Here is a 22,511-nt window from a genome sequence, read left to right as displayed (position 1 = left end):
CTTCTTACCGCTTTAGCGCTCACCAGTTGGCGCCACTGTCTTCACCACTCACACTGCAGTACCGTCAATTATTTACGACGGTCGACGACGGGGGTGCCCTCTCAGACGCATAACATTTTTCATCATAATTTAGTTTGGCATAACAGTATTTGCATAAAGTTTTTTCGCATAATCTTTGATATGCATAGTTTTCTAAATGCATAATGGTTTCTTAGGCATAATAATAACTTTCTCTAATTTTCAATATCATAATTTAAATAATCATAAATGTAAAGAACATAATTTTTATATACATAAAGTTTGTTTTTAATAAAATACTATAAACATAATTTAATTATTTATAACATTTAAAGTCATAAATATTGTCTATAAGAGCAACCAACATTGAAGAGTAAATAATTATGTATTTGTGATGTTGCGAACGATCCTCCTTCCACCTTTATACTCTTTCGGCCTATAGATTTGCAAAAACTAAATTCTCTGTATCATTGTCATTTTTTTTCTTAATTTTTGACCTGTCTCTTAGAAAACTTAAGCTCGTGAAAATACATTCTGTTTGATCTCGAATCCCTCTTAGGGGGCGTCCATAAATTACGTGAGACTTTTAGGGGGGGGAGGGGGTCAACGAAAACCTCACTTAATCTCACGGAGAGGGGGGGTCTCGGAAAATATCACGTAATTTTTCCCGCAAGAAATAGAGTAAAATTGCCAGAAAACTGGGTTATAGAAGTAAAAAAAAAATGATTTTTTTATATGATGATAATGACAATTTATTCTAAACCGTCTAATCAAATGAAACTAAAAATGCCTCCATCTGCATTTGTGAACACTAAAGATGCAGAATAAGTGTCGAAATTAAGAAAATTCGAAATTAAAAAAAAAACCTCATCGGCATCGCTATTGCGTAAAAAATTGGCCAAGTGCGTGTCGTGCCACGCGCAGTGTAGGGTTCCGTAGTTGTCTGTCGTTACCACAATATATTTCAGAAGCAAGCAATTACTTCATCTAAAGTCACTTTTCATATTTTCTTGTAAGGAATTTTTACTGGTTAAGAAATTGTATAATACATGAGTCAAATGACTATTACTCTTAAACTAAGTAATGTATCTTAACCGTTATGGTGCACCATTATAGTTTTCCTTGAATAAATTCATCCCCACTTTACATGCAGGGGAGCTACCCTAGAAATTTTTTTTTCAAAATTTTATTTTACCGTTTTGTCGGCGTGCTTAATATACATTATACATACCTTCACAAAATTACAGCTCCCTAGTGCCAATAGTTTCCAAGCGAAACCTCGGACAGACAGACAGACATATCGAAACCATAAGGGTTCCTTGTCAGGACTACGGAACCCTAAAAAAATGACATTACATACGTATGAAAATATTATGTATTCGTAGTTAAAGTAACCAATAGTCAAATTTGATAGATGTCAAATGACAAGTGGTTAAATAACAGAAAAAAATGTTTTTATAACAATGTTTAACTTGACTTTTAGTACATTTTTTAACTATTAGTTTACATTTTATTAATATTTAACCATTAGTAGCAAAATTTAACAACTAGTTATTTTAACTCTGAATAAAAAAACTGGTCCTAGGTTGAAGCAATTGCTTGTATTACCAGGCCTGTTCATCTCCGCGAGTTTACATCGAAAACAAAACACGCACGATGGCCCACCTACAGGATACTATTCGACAAGGCCTCACATACGAGCGAACATTGACTCACGCACGCGTATTCTTGTGTATGATGGAAGAAAATAAAGAAAATGGTGTTCTAAATACTGTGCAGTATTTAACTGCTTAAATAAGAATAAAAACACAGAATGTACTTTTTTAAGTTGCCTCAAGACACTGAGAGGTAAATAAGTAGTTAATATTATTCATGATAATTTATGCTAAATCATGTATTTCCTCCGCCATTTTCCGCAGTTTGGCACCTCACGTCACATCATTTTACCGAAGTCAGCCCTATAGCTTCGGCGCAGTGCCGATCACTGACGTTTGTCAACAAAATGGTGCTTGACTCTTGAGACAGGCTAAATTACACCATATTGTTAATGACATTGAGCATACATTTTTTTAAATACCTTCGCGAAGTAAAACTTCTGTACGTAGTACTTATTATTATTCTGTGGTCTTACTAAACGACGGGAAGCTACGGAACCCTGCACTGCGCGTGGCATGACACTGGGTTAATGATTTTTTCATATAAATCTAATAGACTCGAAGCATAGACATTGCAAAATAGGCATTTTATTAAATATCACGTGAGATTAGGGGGGTGGGGGAGGGGGTCAGGCAAAATCTCACCAAATCTCACCAAGGGGGGCGGGGGGGTTGAAAAATGGCCAAAATTGTCTCACGTAATTTATGGACGCCCCCTTATCTATTATAACGCACATATTATACAGTCCACATTTCTTTTACAACATTAAGCTTGCCTGGTCTGAAATTATGTTGATCCCGACTGGCCGTGGTCTCTTCCACGTGGTACTAGTCAGCCCTATACTAGAGTGTAATTTAAAAGCCGGAGGCGCGGAGGGAGTGCGGTCCTCGCTCGCTGTAACATATATCCGGCAGCCGTGCGAGCTGGAGCGGCTGAGGCTGGTCGCCGAAGGCGACCAGCAAGCCGAAGCTGCGGAAGCGAGCATGGCATGCCGGGTATATGTTACGCCAGAGCGGAAGGACCGCACTTCCCGCAGCGCCGGAGATAAGGCAATCCTAATGCTTGCTTGCATGCTTGCTTGCATGCATGCTTGCTTGCTGCTTGCTTGCTGCTTGCTTGCATGCTTGCGTGTTTGCTGCTTGATTGCATGCTTGCTGCTTGCTTGCATGCTTGCTTGCTGCTTGCTTGCATGCTTGCTTGCTGCTTGCTTGCTGCTTGCTTGCATGCTTGCTGTTTGATTGCATGCATTCTGCTTGCTTGCATGCTTGTTTGCATGCTTGCTTGTCTATTTATATTTGTTAACTTATATTTTATGTGTACCTATAACATTTTTATATTTCATATTTGTTAAAATTATGGTATTTTGTATTATGAATGGTAATATTTATGGCATTGGTTTAGATGCCAATAAATGTTATGCCTAGAAATCGTTATTAAAAAAAACAAGAATACGGAAAAAATATATACCTACTAAAATATTGTTATAATAAAAGTGGTTATGGCAAAAAAAATATGCCTTATGATTTATTCTGTATGAACGTTATGCGAAATGATGAGTAGGTATGCCAAAAAACTTTATGCACTCTTAAATTATGACAATATTTTTTATGCAACCGAATATGGACCCGTCGACGGGACCCTCATCATCACTTAATTTAAAATTACGTAAACGTGTACCCACAGTACTTAATTATGATGAGCTATGATAAATTGATCTTGTTCGATTAAGTAAAATGAAAACGACTGCAAACATGTGCATTTATTAACTTTTAATAATAAACTTGTTTCTTTTTTCAATTTCCATCACATAGGTAGATTACATTCATAAAGTTAATAATGATTACATTAGTTTTCCTTTTATAGAGCTTTGAATTTTCCACTCTCGTCAAAACGCTTCCCAAAGAAACGGGAAAGGAGACGCCTAACGATATAACGTAAAATTAAGAAGGCCAGGAAAATGAACACCAAAATAACCGCGCCAAGGGATAACGCGATATCCAGCATGAAGTATTTGGTAAAGCTGCTGCCAACGGCGGAAGATCGGAGGTGACGAGCCCCTTTGTTGCTCAAGACATACTCGGTCCACCACGTAGCAGTTTCAGGGCCTGATATTGCTGGATCGAAAGCCGCACGCCTCAGTTTCGACATGGATATTTTGTACCTGACAACAAAAATTTAAGAATTAAGATACAATTTAGTGTCCTTAAACGGCAATAAAGTAAGTTATGTTATGAAACAACAAATAAAGTATGTTAAGAATTCTATTTCTTTACTCATGTGCTCATTGATCTGTCACTAGAAGAAACATGCAATTTAGGCGAATTCGCCTGCCATTTCTAGCGACATCCCGGAAGATTGATCCACAGCGGTTTAATATTGACCTTAGTCAACAGCTCAATACAAGGTTCGAATTCATAACACAGGATATAACAAGGAAATACTTTGAGTACTTAGGTACGTAATATAAGTAGGTACAGTTTGCTCTTTAACTTACTGTTCATTTGTAACAACGGCTTCGATCGTCGACTTCACTGTTTCCTTCTCCAAATTGTAAGGATCTAATAACTCTCCTGCCCCAAACTTAGTGATTTGTTCAATGAAAGTTTTTGTAGGCTTTTGCAGTGGAAAGCCAATTATTGGTACTTCGTAAAAAACAGCTTCCTCCAAAGAGCGAGATCCACCGCTTGTAATGAAGGCTTTAACGTTTGGATGAGCTGAAATAAAAAAATAAAAGTTTACTTAAATCCTATTTTACACAAAGGGCTAAGCTAGTTAAGTTATTTTAACTTTAGCTCATCTCAAATATCTGAGTTGGGTGCAGACTGCAAACAATACATAAGTATTAAGTCATGTTTGCGTGTAGTAAATTAGAGGTGGTCGTGCTTTTGCAGTAGAGGCTGAATACATGACCTGGTCAATACGAGTATGTCGATCTTTATAAATTAAACGTAATCTAACGTTGTATACCTACCTAAGAGATCAACTTTTAAACAGCATAATAAGAGACTGAACCCAAACCCTGATTAAATGACAACTTCTGTACCTTCAAGTAGGTAACTTACCAAGAATTTCTTGCTGAGGGAACCACTGTTGAGCCAAAACGTTGTCGGACTTGTTGATCATGGTGGTGTTCGCGATCTTCCACAGGATAGTGTAGGGTAGTTCGCGGAACGCATCTGCCAAGGTGTTCAGGATAGCGGGTGCCAGCATTTCTGGCTCTTGCAGAGCACCTAAGCTGAAGTACACAATTCCCTTTGTGGCCGAGTCCAAAAACGTTTGCAGGTTCTGAAAGAAAGAGCAATAATATTATTGTAGTAAATACTACAAGGTTCATCTCTTAATTTTTAAACATTTATATGCTTAAGTAGGTAAGTCTTAAAATTACGTGTCAGATAATAATATATGAGTATTAACCTGTTGCTATGATTAAGTGTAGGACGAGAAATCGTAGGTTCGATTATCGCGTCGCGAACACTATTTCGTCCGTTAAAGGACAATGGGCAAAATGGTACCCGGCTCCAATAGATATGCTTCTAGTGTCGTTTGAAAGGTCTTACCAAGACGAACAACTTTTACTATGGCCACCAGGCTCAGATCTGGTTGTGTTCGAAGATAAACATACTTTTTTGAAAAATGGTACCCGGCTCCAATAGTTATGTTTGTAGTGTCATTTGAAAGGTCTTACCAAGATGAACAACATTTACTATGGCCACCAGCCTCAGATCTGGTTGTGTTCGAAGATAAACATACTTTTTGTGTAACCTAAGTATCATACGTGTCCATCGTATGGTACTTAGGTTATGCGAGGCATGAAGGGTTTACTGCTCCAGCATCCTTCCATAACTCTATAATTATTGATAGGGATAGTTGTGAAATAAATGTTTTTATTTGAAGAACTACTACCCCCCCATATTAATAAAAGGTTATACCTAGGATGAACCTTGGATTAATATGACATTTCCATACCAAATGACAAGTTAAACCAGAGTTCAACTAGGGTGTAACTTTTATTAATAAAGGGGTTGGAGTTTTATAACTTCTTAAGGGTTTTATTATGGGTTGCTAAAGCGAATAAATCCACAAGACCCAATAAGTCTACCCACAAGATGGACCGACGACCTCATAAAGGTAGCGGGAAGGCGCTAGATGCAGGCCGCCACCAACCGGCCATTGTGGAAATCATTGGAGGAGGCCTATGTTCAACTGGACGTTCTATGGCTAAAATGATCATGATGATGATGATGAAAGCGAATAAAGAGCTAATAGCTTGGGTAGTTCATCGTAGGTATAATCCTTTCCTTTCCAATGCTTATTTTAGTTATATTAATAGATTGTAGTCATAATACATACTCGTATACATGGATGATTGTGTTATACTTTCATTATAATACTTAGTGGAATTACTGCTTTCAAAACGTGAATTAGAACTGGCCCCATAGCAGACATTTTCCTACATCTAAAGACCTTTTGAAATATATATTGGTTATGGCTATTGGAGCGGGTACCACTTTCCATACATTGTTGCCCATCATCCTTAATAAGGCAATGAGGTGAAGCTGTCTGCTTACTCGTTAACTGTATTATGAGTCGACTAAGCACCTACCACAGCATCTACTTTCGTGAATATTATCATACATAGGTACTAACTTTAATGAAACATTAGAAACCTATATTATTACCTGAGGCAGATGAAGACCTGGTCTAAGATGCAAGCGGTCTACGTATCTAATCGCTGGAACTGTAGGTCTATTTCCGAGCAAAACTGGATTATTCGCAACGAAGAGCATATCAATATCTTGCTCCACTTCTAGAAGACTTCTTTTCATATCAAAGATTTTCTTAGCGGCAATATCACAGAGTGGTTGGAAGTTGTAATAGTAATCGTTGTATGTTTGAATATGACGATAGAACTCCACCAACTTCTCCCAGTTGGACATTTGTCCACTGTTCAAAGAGTTCACGTCGAGGTAATATGCTGGGTGAATGGGGTTACCTTTAGCTTCATACTGGTGCAATTTACCGCTCGATGTAGTGAATGCAATGTGAGGAGCCTTGTATTTCTCGGCAACCGCGTACAAGAGCGGGACATCAGCTTCAGTCACCACCAAATCAAACTTAATATTGGGGTTAATGAGTAGAGCTGTCATTTGCTTCGATCTTAACTGGGCGATGGCTATTTTCAATTTCAATTCATTGATAGCTCGTATTCTAGGCAAATAGTCGTTGACGTTGGTCATCAAGTCCTTATGATCGTCCCAGTATTGTCCTGACTCCTGGCTTACATCTAGCTCTACAATTCTTTCGACATCAGGATATTGGAAGTGGCCTGGATATGCGGTCATCAGCACCACGGAGTGTCCTTTCTGTGCGAGTTGCGACACATAGCCTCTAAATACTAAATGGTCAGAATAAGACAGAGATGAGATGAGGACTAATATGGACGCCGCATTTGCAGCGCTGCACAGGTAAAGTAATATGAACAGTCCACTAAACTTCAACACGCCCATTTTTCACTATTTTAACACTATTACTTAACGTCCGTCCAGCATCGACGTGGAATATAAAAGGCCATATTAAGAACCAGGTGGTTTTCACTGTGGACAAAACACCTGTACAAATAACTAGCAAAATGCAAAGAATTATGAAGCGGACAGACCTAGAAATGAATCGAAACAATGAACAATCAAATATTTCCCAAGTGTAGCGTGGTCATGATCTTTTAGTACTTACTTACTTGTATTAACACATTACAATTTGATCTAGCTCTAGGTAGGTAAGTACTTAGTGGTTAGACTCTAATAAACGCTCTTGGCCCGGAGGTCCTGGGTTCGATTTTTAGGTGAAAAACTCAGTGATTAAAATCCAGATGTGAACCAAACCCTTAACCCAACGTAGAGGGTATCATACTACCTAAGCCTAATTTTCCCTTACGGGAATTGAATTCCAAAACCGAACTAATATAATATCTTACATAAGTACCTATTAGGTAGCTTTACCAGAATACCGAAACAAAAATAATTTTGTAATTTGTATCGATAGCGCATTGACGATAGTTATGAGTTAAATGTTCGTTTCTCTCTATCTATATCTCTATTTAAAAAAAATGGTATCCAACGGCAACGAATTGCTAAACAAACGCAACCATGGCGACTGTCAACACTGCATTAAAAACAAACTTCGTGTATCAGTTCACGATTATTTTGGAAAAAGGCAAAAGCCTTTGAATCATGGATAGCACAGTGGCTAATTATTCGGTAGTAGGCCGTATTGGGGAGGGCGCTCATGGACTGGTCTTCAAAGCCCGCCACCTGCCCACTGGACGGGAAGTGGCGCTCAAGAAAATACTCATCAAAAACCTTGAAGACGGCATCCCTGTTAATGTTATGAGAGAAATAAAAGCGTTGCAGCTACTTCGTTGTAAATATGTAAGTATGAAACTGGATTTAGCATGGCTGAGTGTTCAGCACTAATTAATAGTGAACTTTTATGCCTACCTTCCTAACTTTTACACCATGCATGCGTATAGCCAATCGTATAGCTAGGTAACTACTTTGTAATAAACTTTATATCGTCAAATCGCTATCGGGTAAACGCCCTCCTTTAACTCCTGTTGCAACCTCCAGCTAACGGCTATCTGCAACACTAATCAGGTCGTCCGTTTAATAACGGGTATCTGGGTAACTTCTTTCTGCTTTCAGATCATCAAGCTATACGACATGTTCCCCCGCGGAATGAGTCTGGTGCTGGTGCTAGAATACATGTGTTCAGGGTTATGGGAGATGCTGCACCACAGCCAGCAAGAGCTCACGCTGCCCAGAGTGAAGACCTATGCGCAAATGCTACTGAAGGGAACGCGGTATATGCACGCTCACTACGTTATGCACAGGGTAATTATTAGACCCTTAGGTCAGGTTCTAACCCACAAGCGAGACCATCCTACTAATATTATAAATGCGAAAGTTTATGTGGATGTCTGGATGTTTGTTACTCTTTCACGCAAAAACTACTGAACGGATTTTGTTGAAACTTTTCAGTATTGTTGTTTATAACCCAGATTAACATATAGGCTATATTTATGACGATTTGTGAAAAACTAAATTCCACGCGGGTGAAGCCGCGGGCAAAAGTTTCAAATAGAAATGTCCACTGCTGGATAGCAAGGCTTATGTCCACTGCTAGAGTTTAAGGATTCCCCCAAAGATTTTCACACTGACCGACCCTGCGCTACCCGCATTCAACTTACGGCCGCCGTATACGCCGTATTACGACGGCGACTACTTAAGCCCTACTTACTGAATAATGATTTGATTTGAAGGTAGACATACAATATAATAATGACAAAACTAAATTTAATAATTTACAGGATTTAAAACCGGCAAATCTACTGATCAACCATGAAGGTATACTAAAGATTGCAGACTTGGGTCTGGCGCGTCTCTATTGGCCTGACGGCGGCAGACCCTATTCACACCAAGTAGCTACAAGGTAATAAGCCTTTAATGCTGTCTTAACCATAAGACCTAGGAGAAAGTAAACAGACCAGTACCTAATACAACTAATTTTTGGTTCAAAGGTGGTACCGTGCCCCAGAGTTGCTTTATGGCGCACGATATTACACGGAAAAAGTTGACCTCTGGGCTGTGGGATGCATTATAGCTGAAATGATAACTAAACAACCTCTATTCTCGGTAAGTAACGAAGCAAGAACCTTGCACATACCATTTTTTGATGAATTTAACAAAAACCTTTTTTAGGGTGAATCTGACATAGAACAACTGGCAATAGTGCTTCAACACCTTGGGACGCCTACAGAGGAATCGTGGCCAGGTCATAAAGACCTGCCAGACTACCACAAGATCACCTTCCCAGAGTCCTCGCCAACACCCTGGTCGGAATTGTTGCCTGGAGTCGAGCCTGATGCGATACATCTGATTAAATCCTTCATACTCTACGACGATAACAAGAGGATATCAGCTAAAGAGGTATGCTTCCAGTCATAGGTATGAAATTCACACGTAAAAAAAAGTTGGATCACATCTCGCCCGCCTTGGTAGGTCCAGACTTGTTAAAGTTAACTTTGATCCTGCAGGTATAGCATTTTTTTTATCGTGTGGGATTTATCAAGCATGAAATAGTATAAATAAAATTTATCTTTCAGGCATTGAGGCACCAATGGTTTCAAAACAGGCCACACCCCGCGTCATTAGAGGACATGCCCAAGCCAACGCCAAATAAATCAAAATAACTATGAAAAATAATTTATATGAAAATTAATTAAATGAAAAACGAAATTCGTCATAAAATGCTTTTTATTCATTGCGAATCACTTATGCAATAGCTAATAAGATTACAAGTAATTACAATAAGGAATTGTACTCTTTCATCTATGTACATTTTGAGCCAGAACATTGAAGAATTAAGTATTTACTAAAAGCTGGATTGCGGGATAAAATGCGCAGACATAGGTACGACTTAAATAACAAATAAGTACCTGCACCTAAGTAAAAAAATAATTTATAACGTTCTCTAGAGCGATTAAAGCATTTAATGTAGAATTAATAAAGTTCCTGCATTTGCTCGATTTTAATGAAATAAATTGCTCTAGAGATTTATTAAATTTTATGTAATTTCATAATTACCCATTTGAAACTTATCAATTTGTTCAACCATAGACAAAATACATTTTCTTAGATTTTTTTATATTAGCCACAAGTGACAATCACGAAGGAAATACTGCGCCACCGCAATCCAGAATGTGTCCGTACAAAATCCATAATATTTTGTATGAGATAATATTTTTCTATAAAACCTAAAATACAATTGATAAGAAAGAAATAATAATATCGCCAGATGAAAACAGAATATTTTATCATTGAATGTTTTTCACTTTCTTTTAATAAATTAATCTATAATAATTAGGTATACGAATTCTATTTACTAACAATCATTAACCATAATGCTTTGAAAATTATCTGTTTTCAACTAGTTTTTAGGATTGACATTTAAATCACTTAAAAATATTTTTAGAATACGGGACACTGTTATTATAAAATTGACATAAATATAGTTTGTCGCACAAATGCAGAGCAAAATTACAATAACATAATAAGGTATAAGAGATCAAAATCTAAATATTCCAACATGTAAGTAAATACAGGTATAATAACATATTTTATGTGCCTTTGAAGAATTTCTATAATAATATTTCCTTAATTTGTATTAAATTACAGAAAACCCCCAAAATTACAGAAAACAACCCTAAAATAATTTAAATTAATTAATATAATACACTAAGGGAGAAGCGAAAACAAAATTATGGTAACAAAGCATATTATTCAACATTACAAACGAGAGTTTTAACGATTTACCACAAAATATCCAGTACATTGCTCAGTCAGTACTTTCTAGGACATAGTATTATTTAAGGAAAGGCCATGGATTATGAGGTAATTTTATAGTGTTATATTAAACTATTCGACTATACTATTCTCGGGTCCGTATTATGAAACGAACCTCAAAACTGGATTTAAACACACCTAAACTTATATTCGAATCAAGTTTGAGCGTAGTTTCAGAATGCGGGCCTCCATTGTGTTTCTTCATTCCTACCATTATTCCAATTCATACAGCTGAGAAATATAATGTAATTCACCACAATTCAATCAAGAAACTGCAAATAACGTTTGAGATTTCGATGCAGTTTCTCTTTTTATAATGGTCTTTACTTTATGTTCCTCAGACACCCAACCTTGGTCAATACAACCTATATACAATAAAATATCTACATCTATAATTTAGATAAAAATAGAATACTAGCACAGCCATTGCTACTACAACTAAAGTTCAGTAACATTGGGCTTTGTCGTACTGACGACAACGGCGCATCAAGCCAAACGTTGTGGCACCTTTATGTAGTTCCAATAGGCGCTATTTTCCAACAAAAATGTATAGCCTGATGTGCTATCGATGGTACAATTGTAACGAATATACCATAAAGTATTAATTCAAAAGTAAGCGATGGCTTCGATCAGAAATGCGTAACCGATATTTTAAGAAGCTATCACGCTTAGGCATACGTGCTATACTTTTCAAATTTTAACCAGCCGGGCTAGGTTGCGCGCCGTGACAAAATCTTATCGATTTTAGACGACAAATGTATGGGCTTATCGCGTACAATCGATAAAATGACGTGATAAACTCTTATCGCGGTGCGCATCCTAGGTCTACTGGTGACAATAACAGTCTAACCCTAGCTTGCATCATCTTACATTAACTATCTATAGCAAACTTCAAGTCTGTTACTTGTCAAAAACACTAGTTATAGTTAAAGTTAAGGTGATCCAACTCAGCGTAAGAATTTCAGGCTTGTTCCCATACTAAACTATGAAACAGACTTCCTTTAGTTAGTGGAATAATAAAACATCAAGTATTAAATTGCAAACTGCATAACATGCTACATTTCATAAAGGTGATTATTATGTTTTTCATAAGTGTACCTACACAAGTGCTTTTGGAAAATAGGATCATAATATGGGAACAAGCCGAATTGCATTATTTACACTAATTTTGACGTGTTACTTATAAGTACAAAATTCGATTACGCAAATTTATTAGCTATCAATTAGCGCCACTTACACGTTTTTAAATCAAGTTTAAAACATCATTATAATTTTACTATCTCTATTGTTTTCAAACAGGTTGACAGAGACAAAATAAAGTTTTAAACAATCTTTAATTTCATTAAATTAAATGTGCTAGTGGCCTTAAAATCCAAGTACTAAAATATCGGCAATTTTAGTAAAGTCTGTGCACTATCGCTACAATTTACATCAGGTACTTGGAAGCCTACCCGATACGATTTGCCATCACTACAATAAACATACATCAGTTTTATGTATGGCAATTAAATTTCCTGGACTGGCTATACAATGGGTTCTATATTGGCTCACATAAAATTCTAAATCCTATTCTTTGTCTTACTACCGATTTGTGTTCATAATAATCTCTCTTCATAATTTTATTTTTCATACTTTTTTTATTCATACATTTTTATTACTACCATCGGAGCTCATAACAGTTAGTGATCATAATTTTTTTATCAATACTGTTACTACCAAGAAACATTTAAAATACATAATTTTTATTTTCAGATCTTTTTTCTTCATAACATTCATTGATCATATTGTTTTAATTAATAATGTTGTTACTAAGAACATACTTCAACTCATAATGTTGTTGTTCAGAATAATTTACTTTATAACAGACATACTCGTATCTTTAAAAAAATCATATATAATTTAATAGAGTAGATAAAAGCATGCAGAGCATGCAGCATGAAAGCTAGCATGCAGCATGCATTGGTATCTCCTCGTCTCCGGCGCTGCGGGATGTGCAGCCCTTCCGCCCTTGCGTAACGAGGCTCGGGCACCCACGCTTGCTTCCGCAGCTTCGGCTTTTTGGATCGCCATCGGCGCCTTCGGCGCCTCGGCGACCAGCCTCAGCCGCTCCAGCTCACCCGGGCGCCTGAGCCTCGTTACAGCGGGCGAGGGCTGCCCTCCCTCCGCGCCTCCGGCTTTTAAATTACACTCTAGGGGTAGGGCAGACAAGACTACGTGGAGTCGGTTTTGCAGCGATTCGTTTCTGTCACGTTAGTTTTGTGGCACAAAATATTGCCTGTTTTGGACCATTTCAAATTAATTTAATGTTAAAATACGATTTAATACGAATATAGACATCATGATTTTCAATAATATGGATAAATACACTTATGAGTAATAAATTTATGAAAACAAATATTAGGATACATCACATTTATGAATATTATAGTTATTTATTCGAATGATTATGAGTTTCGATCATTAGTATAGAAAAATATATGAAAACAAATATTAGTAAAAACTAAGTGTATGATTAGTGATATTATGAATATCAATGATTATATTTTTAAATATGTAGGTTTTAAATTTTTTATGAAGAATGATCATTATGGTATCAAATTGTATGAGAAATATTTTCGGACCTCCAATGATAGGAATTGAAAAGTTATGTAAGAAAATGCGCTACCTATACAATGTCTTGATTTAATTACACATCTCTATCTTTCTCTTTATTATAGATAACAAATGCCTTCTCCTTTGATAGAGATTGTGTCAAGAGATGGGTCCGCAATAGAAAGTGAACAAGTGTCTTTCATTACTGTTGATATTTAGTCACAATTTGACCTCAAATAGTATCTCAAATCTTTATTTATAGAGGTAGAAGCTATACACGCTTGTCTGCCTTTACTGTGTACTAGTCTCGTCTTCACAAGATATTTCATTACGAAATCGGCAAAATAATCTTCGACACTGATAACACTAAATATCTTTTATTATTTATGCAATTTTAAATTTAGAGATCCAAAACTTCACATAAATAACACGTATATTTTTATCCAACTTGGTTTTAATTTCATTAATTAATAACATTAATTTTTACAACATACAATTATATAAATTTCGGCAAAAAATACCTACCTGTATTGGTCCATAGAAAATAAGCGTCTGTATTACATTTTATTCAAGGGGGATTTTAAAACAATTCCAATAAATTACAATATACAGCCAGTCCAGCATATTACTGCCTAAGTGTCAACCTCCCAAACGCGGTTCTGGTTAATGGCGTCAACTAATACCCTACCCTACTAACCATTGTCCAAAACAAATTGTAACTAACAAATGACAACCAACATAATTATTATTATAGCCAGTCCAGCGTATTTATAGCCAGTCCAGCGTCCTCCTTCCCCTATTTGACTAATTGCGGCGGTGTGCAGATAGTGGTGGATGGTAAAAACTAATGACAACATATCCAGAGTCCCCAATAGCACTAGTTAGTTAGTAACAAGCCCGAGGCGCTTGGTAATGTTTATTAATAATTATTTTGCTATCGCGGCTGTGCGACGGGCGCTCGCGCGTACGCGCGAGCGATAAGGATGGGTAGCTTGGGGTCATTGGACAAAATACTACGTGCTCGCAGATCAACCTATTGCGTTGCGCCCCAGCCGGCGTTGTCCCCCCCCCCCCTCGTTCCCTCCTGTCCCCCCTCTACTTAACTAGTTGCGCACCCACCCTGCGGTGTGAAGGTAGTGCCGGATGGCCAGGTCGAGCGAGGCTGTCTCCATACAAAATGACAGCTAATTTATAGTTCCATGGACAATCGTATCTGCCTACAGCGCCAAAATGGAAATGAAATAGGCACAAAAATATTATGACAGCAAAAAATCCAGTGACAGGTCAGTGCAGCTAACAGACTGCCCCCTCCCCTCTCCCTCACTAAAGCCCGGTCTGTGCGCACGTAGAATTTTGTCCAATGACCCCAAGCTACCCCATCCTTATCGCTCGCGCGTAATTATTTTGCTATCGCGACTGTGCGACGGGCACCCGCAGTGAGTGTGCGAGCGCGACAGCAACATAATTGGGTATTTGACACCATTTCCCAATAATAATAATTCTAAAGCACAACTTTTTTAAAAAGACACTTCTTTCTGTTCTTGACAACTTAATTAATTTTTAATTACCTGTAAATTACTATTTTTGGTTGCATTGTAATTGAAAAAAGTATTTTCATTGAAATGATAAAATTGTGACGTCACATGCTAGTATTGCCGTACAAAATCTATGGGAGAGCGTCGTTTTGACAGTTTTAAAAAGTACGTCAATTGATTGGTGGTGTCAAATACCCTATTACGCGCGAGCGATAAGGATGGGTAGCTTGGGGTCATTGGACAAAATTCTACGTGCTCGCAGATCAGACTATTGCGCACTCAGCCGGCGTTGTCCCCCCCCCCCCTCGTTCCCTCCTGTCCCCCCTCTACTTAACTAGTTGCGCACCCACCCTGCGGTGTGAAGGTAGTGGCGGATGGCCAGGTCGAGCTCGCTGTCAGGCGCCGGCGGCCGGCGAAGCAGCACGCCCTTCATGGTCACGTATTGCGCCGGCGGCAGGCTCAGCGACGAGCACAGCTGGGGACAGCGGATTAATGAAATTAGAGACATAATAGCACAGGTCTGTCGCAAGTCCACAACTGACTTAAATGACGTTTCATCCGAGGAAATGTCATCTTCGGATGAATTATCTCTCTTTCAAATTGTTATGTGTCCGAATCATCTCCAAAATATGTTTTTTTCTGAATATGTGATTCTTATGCCCGTTTTCACCATCAATCCCTAATTTTTAAGTGACCTCTATGGTAACAAATAACAGGAATTTTGTTGTCAAAGAGGTCACCTCAAAATTAGGAATTGATGGTGAAAACGGGCATTAGAGTGCTTTCACATTTAGGCGACTTTAGCTGCCGATAATTTCATACTATGTGACAGCGGATGCATGCCTTCACATTATAAAAACGCCGCTGCCGCGCTGCTGTCGCGATTCTAACGTCCTAATGTGAAAGCGGCCTTACCTTTGTCCTTTCCATTATTACTATTTAATTAGATTAATTATATTTCGGATGATCGGACACTTCTAAGCCAGGGTTTCACGGCGAATCCTATAGAGCCAGGATCTACAGTTAGGCCTCCAATAAAAACCAACCAGTGAAGATTGAATACTCCCGGATAGATACATAGACATCTTGGTTCATCATTCTGATAGCGATGAGCTGAAGACAGGGTGAAATGCCGCGTATTGGAGCTTATTTAAAAAGATAATAACGACTAAAATAGACTCCAAACAGTCACAAAAATGGTAACGGACGAGATAAACATTTCCGCTGTATAAGCAAAATCATCCTAAAAATAAAAATCGCTAAAACCAATCAATCAAGCAAATTAAATTATGCTATCCGTGGCGCTATTGCGTCAGCCACACAAGGTCGCGCCCGCAATAATTCACAACATTGCAAATACTTCACGACTCCGCGAAAAACACTGCCCATTTAGCACAAATACGGATGTTATTTGTAGTTTGTACAATCAATTTACTATCGATAAATAATTATTTTTTTCTCACATGAATAGTAGGGTGGTCCTTATTCCTACGAAAAAAATATTTTTTCTTATATTTTGCGGGGCACCACATTATTTGAATATATACCATATGAAAGTCTTTCATTTTTTTTTTTTTTAATTTTTAAAAGACATTTAGGGGTCGCTACCAAGGTTTGAATTTTAAGTAAAAACACAAAATCTGTATTTGTTGGATTCATTTATTTTTAAAGCCAAAGCCAAATAAAAATATTACAAAATTATTGTTGTTGCTATGAACTAACATATTATGTACAATGTACATATTTGAATCAATTATTTTTAAGATATAAGAGTTTACTTGTTAGTATCTCGACGCGTCGGTACCATGGTCGGTACAGAAGAGGGGTTGAGGGGAGAAGGGGACAAGAAGCGATTGTCTATTCTATCTATGCGATGTTCATTTGCATGTAAAATGTGATATAAACACTTAAATAAAACATTTTAGAAACCATGATTTAAGATCTTCAAAGCTTTTGTAAATATTTTGACAGCTGGTAGCGACCTCTAAATCTTAACCAAAAAAAAAAACAAAAAAAGCTAATTTCATATTTAGAGGTATATAATCGAATGAGAAAGTGCCCCGGGGATAATTCAAAAGTCGAAAAATAAGGACCACCCTAATGAATAGTCTGCGAATATTATTAAAAAAATGACTTCCAAATAAAATAAAAAGAAATGCTATTTTGTTGGCAAACGCCTCCACTTTTACTCTAAATTAAATTTTTAAATAGAAGACGTTTTAGCATACTGCAAGATTTTGTTATACAGGGTTGTAATACGTTTTGATGGGATCGATACGATAGCATCTTTTTGCACAGTTAATTAAGCTGATTGTAAGCATCCACATGCGGTACTTGCGTCCCGTGTGCCCCGGGCTGCGGGACTCGCGACCCTAGTTCCTACGCCACAAGGAGTGTTGTCGCTCACCTGCGCACTATGATTCACGCTCCGTACTAAGGCGGCCATAAATACTTAACATCAAAATAAAGTGGTTTTCTTTATTTTATACGTTGAAACATGTTAGAATATACACAATTNGTCAAAGTAAATAAAAGCTTGTAGATAGCTTTACAAAGAAAAGAAAGATTTATGAAGAAAATAAAAAGTACTGTGGGTCTAGACAAAGTGCAAATTATAATCGCAAATCAGTCGAAAAGTGGTCGAAAAGCCCCTTTTTTGTATGGAATTTTGACGGATTCGATTTTCGATTCGATCAAAAAGTGCGTTTTGTCTAAGGGGGCTATCTACGATACATTTGTTAGGCCGTGTTGCATCGTCTTACTTTAACATTGACATCAAAATTTTGGATGTCAAAAATCTGTCTAACATAAAACACCGGTTATTGTCAGTTAGGGTCAAAGTTAGGTGGTGCATCTCAGCCTTAGTGTATTTTAATTAAATTAAATACAAATAAAGATGACAAAAATAATCGATAAGTGATCTCACTCGAATATTTCTTATAGTAGGTATACAAGATGTCGAACAAATGGTTACTTAGGTACTGAAAAAGTGCTTCATGAGACCTAGCAAATGGCATCAATAACATGTTTAAGAACGAACTGAAACAAACAAACACGAAATCAATGGTTTCTGAGAATTCTGAGTGCCTTAATGCCGTCCCCTTTATCTGTTTATAGTTCCTACGCCACAAGGAGTGTTGTCGCTCACCTGCGCCTCGTTACTGGTCAGCAGATGCCTCGAGCACGCGCCGCTGCATGAGCTCTTTCTGGAGCATCCACACGCGGTACTTGCGTCACAGAATAATAATAAGTACTACGTACAGAAGTTTTACTTCGCGAAGGTATTTAAAAAAATGTGTGCTCAATGCCATTAACAAAATGGTGTAATTTAGCCTGTCTCAAGAGTCAAGCACCATTTTGTTGACAAACGTCAGTGATCGACACTGCGCCGAAGCTATAGGGCTGACTTCGGTAAAATGATGTGACTGACTGTAGGTGGGCCATCGTGCGTGTTTTGTTTTCGATGTAAACTCGCGGAGATGAACAGGCCTGCTTGCGTCCCGTGTGCCCCGGGCTGCGGGACTCGCGACCGTAGTTCCTACGCCACAAGGAGTGTTGTCGCTCACCTGCGCCTCGTTACTGGTCAGCAGATGCCTCGAGCACGCGCCGCTGCATGAGCTCTTTCTGGAGCATCCACATGCGGTACTTGCGTCCCGTGTGCACCTTGGGCTGGTGGAACTTGAGCCGCTTTCGCCTTCTCTGTTTGGGAAAATAAATAAAAATTATAATGTGGCTCCATCCACGCCGACACTAAACACCAAAACATGTATTTTTATACTTATTACATTAGACAAATTACGCGAAAACTTTTCCGCTACAGTAAATTTTCTAATTTTATATTACAAGCTGAGCGTCACTGAGAAATTGCTCTTTTAACGGCACAACACACAGATGATTCCAGAGTGGTGAAGAAAAGCGTTATGAGTTTCATTTCCGAGAAAAAAAGATTGCCAGCCTACACCTTACACCCTATATGATATTGGCTACATACTATAAAATATCTTGCATGCAGTTCATCTTCAACCAACCTTTTTCTTTGCTGCTGCGTCGTGTTGTTCTGTTCTTTTGCTTGGATGCTGTCCAGGCACCCACTGCTGCCCTGGCGAATACAATCGTTATACGGGATCAAAGGAGACACCACGTGACATCCAACTAACTACAACATCTACTGGACACGACATAACCTACGTGAAGGAGTTTGATCCTTAAGAGTGTCTATCATAAAGCACATTATAAACTATAATTCGTACTGGCCAGTTTTAAATTGTATACGGCCGTAAAATAAAAATTGCCAAAAAAGGAATCAACTAAAATGCTAATTTCTATTATTAAATTGCATTCATCTATTGAAAATAGGGACAACACTAGAAGTTGAGGCATTCGCAGAGTAAGCACAAATGTATGAAGCATGAACTGTATGAAGCCATGCATAATGCTCACCAATAATGATAAAAAATATGTAAAATATTTGTATTAAAAATTTTACTTTGGTGAATACAAATTGTAGGTAAAAGAAATAATGTTAAATAAGTATAGGATGAAAGGAACCATAAACATTAATAAGAAAAATCATAAATAAAACAACATAAAAACAAAATGAAGCACTGCACACACGACATTAAATACACAAAAACAAGTTCGCGTGATTTTAACAACAAAATGACGTTTCATTATTGCGTAGGTACTTAATTATCAGACTCATTATTGTAATTAATTACGCCTTGTATAAAAGGTTGTAACATTATTGTAACAAATATTTGTTTATGGAAATTTCTACATTCTTATTGTTGTGATTCATCACTCACCCCGATAGGTAGGTATGTCATACATTGGCTTTTAGACTATGATAAAATTAGAATCGTCATATTATAAATGTATTTTAAACCTGCTGCAGACTACTACATACAATGACTTCTTCAGTTTTTTTCTAAAACCGTCCATACTTTATTTCTGATCTTTTCTGATGTGATGTCAAAGATATCACGATAATGATAAAAAAGATTGTGTCATCCTCTTCAAGTACAGTGAAACAGTGTACGTACTGACTGGCAAACATTAGTTAACGAAATCTTCCCTGAAATAACATTAAGGACCCAAAAACAAATACGTAGGTACGAGGGGCTAATACTAATATTCTTTAAAAAAAAAGTCATAATAAGGTCGTGTGTGCAGCGAGCGAATGCAAAAGCGTGTTACCGCGGGCCTGTATGGGGTTCTCACGTGCAGTTGCGCCGGCGCATGCGGATGCTTCCTGTGGGCCGCGTGTTGCTCATAGTGTGCGCACTCCTCCAGCCTCGTGACTCCCGCCAGCCGGTAACGATGCAGTTCTGCTAGGCGCACGCGCAATTCGCGTTCCCGCCATAGCCCGCCTACGACCGCGGCTTGCTCGGACCGCCCGTAGAATTGGGCCGACCAGCGGAGGCGCTCGGTGAATTCCCTGTTTTAGATTGTTTATTAGCGTTGGACATTACAAGGATCAACATATAGTTCCAAAATACTGAACTGTCCTATGCATGACATTGACAGTGGGGCGCCACCGTCAATACCGGATCGCTGGTTCCGATTTTTGCCATGTTTGAAACCATATAGTTGAACGATGGTAGCGCCCTCCTGTCATTGAGTTTGGTGGGACAGTTCAGCATGGGTCATCTATAGGAGGCCTTCTTAGATCATAAATAAAATAATTGACAGTGGGGCAGTGACACAATTTGTGTAATCTATGTTGATCATGAAACAAAAATAAGTTTTCTAATTAGAGTAAAAATCTAAGTGAACTGCATTATTGAGTATAAAATAAAGTTATGTAAATAAGGTGAATAAATCATACTAAATTAGGATGAGTAATTAAAATCTAACTAAGCTATGACTATGAAAATTTTAAAGCAATTTAAGGTAATATCATTTGTTTATGACGGCTGTAATTTCATGTAAATTTTAAACTTACTTTTTCTCTTTGGCGAGTTTACCAAGTGTCTTTTGTTTGTTTCTTTGATTATTGAAAAATACAGAAACAAGTTGGAAGTCTCGTACAAGTCTTTTTCTTCTTGTCCTCTCCCGTAATCGGCGAATGTAAATATCTACTTGGGATAATTTTAATGCTGAAAAGACCAAAATATACTTTAGGTTGCATGGAATCTGCAAGAGCTAAAAGTGTTCCCAAAGCAGTTAAATTGTTGTTTTAGACCCTATCCAGGACTACTTACCAACATCTAACTCATCATCTTCAGAGTTAAGAGAAAGTGTCGATACTAACTGCTCTGCCTCATGATCATGTTCCTGAAAACAGGTCTTCATTGAAACAGTAGAAATAGCAGACACCATTGGTAACTAATAAACTATTCTGCAATAGACACAGTAATCTTTATTATATGGCCTTTAAATAATAGTTACCCGTTCAAAATCATCTCTGTTGGGCATGTATCCAAGTTGTGCCGCCTCATCTGATGTGACAGCAAGGTGAGGTAGTCTGGACACTGCGTTTGGTCCAAGAGGGCCATCGTCTTTATCAGCGCAGTGCAAAGACGGTCGGGATGTGCTCTCAACATTGCCCCAAGTTGCTCGTCCAATACTGCCTTCCAGATATCTTGTGATATATTCATCTTTTGCCTCTGTCATTCACAAATAAATAGTTCGTTAACAATAGTACTTATTTTTAGATACAATAAAAAGCTACATGTTAAATTCTTTTATAATTTTTACCTTCTGGTGTCCGTGTTTCAATGTGTTTAGCTATATCTTCCCAATTACCGAAACCAAATTGTTCTATAGCATCCAATAATCTTACTTCTTCGTTAGCAGACCAATTACTACGCCCCAAAAATATTCCAAATGCTCCTGAGTCCTAAAAGGAATAATTTTAGTGTAATGTGTGTCTGCTAAAAATGTAGCAAATGCAGTCAAAACTTAATAATTTGTTTACCATATACTGATAGGAATGGTCATTTTTATGTGATCCTATTTCAGCACCCAACGAAAAACACTGAAAAAAATTAAATTTATTATTTTCTATGCACCGTTTCAAAATTTTGCGCCAAAATCATAAACAAAAATGGCATTCAGGCACTTACCTGCAAACAAATATCAAAGTCAATACACTCGGCACATCTCACGCGAATCCCATTTATTTCTTCTTGGCAATATGTACAATTATATTTAGCGTATAAATCTGAAAACGACATGATTACACTAACGCTGAAACAATAAATAATTTCGATCGTTGGCAAATGTCGAATAGACGCAAATTTACACAGCCACGGCCATTTTTTCATAGACAACCAAAAACCAGAGACAAGACAATTCTAAACTATGATGG

The 22,511-nt window shown here is 37.6% G+C and overlaps 3 protein-coding genes and 1 long non-coding RNA gene across 6 annotated transcripts; 1 reads left to right on the top strand and 3 right to left on the bottom strand.

Annotated features, from left to right (window-relative positions):
* Positions 1-3,431: 3,431 nt before the first annotated feature.
* Ugt2 (uridine diphosphate glucosyltransferase 2) lies at positions 3,432-7,249 on the bottom strand. Its single transcript, XM_028309552.1, has 4 exons — positions 6,354-7,249; positions 4,737-4,959; positions 4,169-4,388; positions 3,432-3,835 (listed from the first exon to the last, which is right to left on the bottom strand). Exons 1-4 carry the CDS (start codon positions 7,179-7,181, stop codon positions 3,532-3,534), a joined length of 1,575 nt encoding a protein of 524 aa, XP_028165353.1. The 5' UTR covers positions 7,182-7,249; the 3' UTR covers positions 3,432-3,531.
* Positions 7,250-7,901: 652 nt separating this feature from the next.
* On the top strand, positions 7,902-9,965 carry LOC114356401 (cyclin-dependent kinase 20). The gene is made up of 6 exons (XM_028309559.1): positions 7,902-8,099; positions 8,373-8,561; positions 9,038-9,159; positions 9,248-9,362; positions 9,429-9,656; positions 9,833-9,965. The coding sequence occupies exons 1-6, from the start codon at positions 7,902-7,904 to the stop codon at positions 9,917-9,919; spliced, it is 939 nt and encodes a 312-aa protein (XP_028165360.1). The 3' UTR covers positions 9,920-9,965.
* Positions 9,966-14,628, bottom strand: LOC114356405 (uncharacterized). The gene is made up of 2 exons (XR_003656212.1): positions 13,738-14,628; positions 9,966-12,595 (listed from the first exon to the last, which is right to left on the bottom strand). It is a non-coding gene; the product is annotated as an uncharacterized LOC114356405 (long non-coding RNA).
* Positions 14,629-15,388: 760 nt separating this feature from the next.
* Ada2b (Transcriptional adapter 2B) lies at positions 15,389-22,473 on the bottom strand. Of its 3 annotated transcripts, XM_028309558.1 has the most exons (10): positions 22,267-22,473; positions 22,119-22,178; positions 21,899-22,040; positions 21,590-21,807; positions 21,403-21,475; positions 21,144-21,297; positions 20,420-20,636; positions 19,228-19,298; positions 18,766-18,898; positions 15,389-15,674 (listed from the first exon to the last, which is right to left on the bottom strand). In XM_028309558.1, the coding sequence occupies exons 1-10, from the start codon at positions 22,465-22,467 to the stop codon at positions 15,534-15,536; spliced, it is 1,410 nt and encodes a 469-aa protein (XP_028165359.1). In that variant the 5' UTR covers positions 22,468-22,473; the 3' UTR covers positions 15,389-15,533. The 3 variants fall into 3 exon arrangements, with proteins under 3 accessions (XP_028165359.1, XP_028165357.1, XP_028165358.1); XM_028309556.1 differs by lacking the exon at positions 15,389-15,674 and having other exon boundaries at positions 18,742-18,898; positions 19,228-19,293; positions 20,396-20,636; XM_028309557.1 differs by lacking the exon at positions 15,389-15,674 and having other exon boundaries at positions 18,742-18,898; positions 19,228-19,293.
* Positions 22,474-22,511: the final 38 nt, after the last annotated feature.

Source organism: Ostrinia furnacalis, unplaced genomic scaffold, assembly GCF_004193835.3.
Source record: "Ostrinia furnacalis isolate ACB-3 unplaced genomic scaffold, ASM419383v2 OfSCF2803, whole genome shotgun sequence".
Taxonomy (NCBI): Eukaryota; Metazoa; Arthropoda; class Insecta; order Lepidoptera; family Crambidae; genus Ostrinia; species Ostrinia furnacalis.
This window is presented reverse-complemented; position numbering and strand designations above follow the sequence as displayed.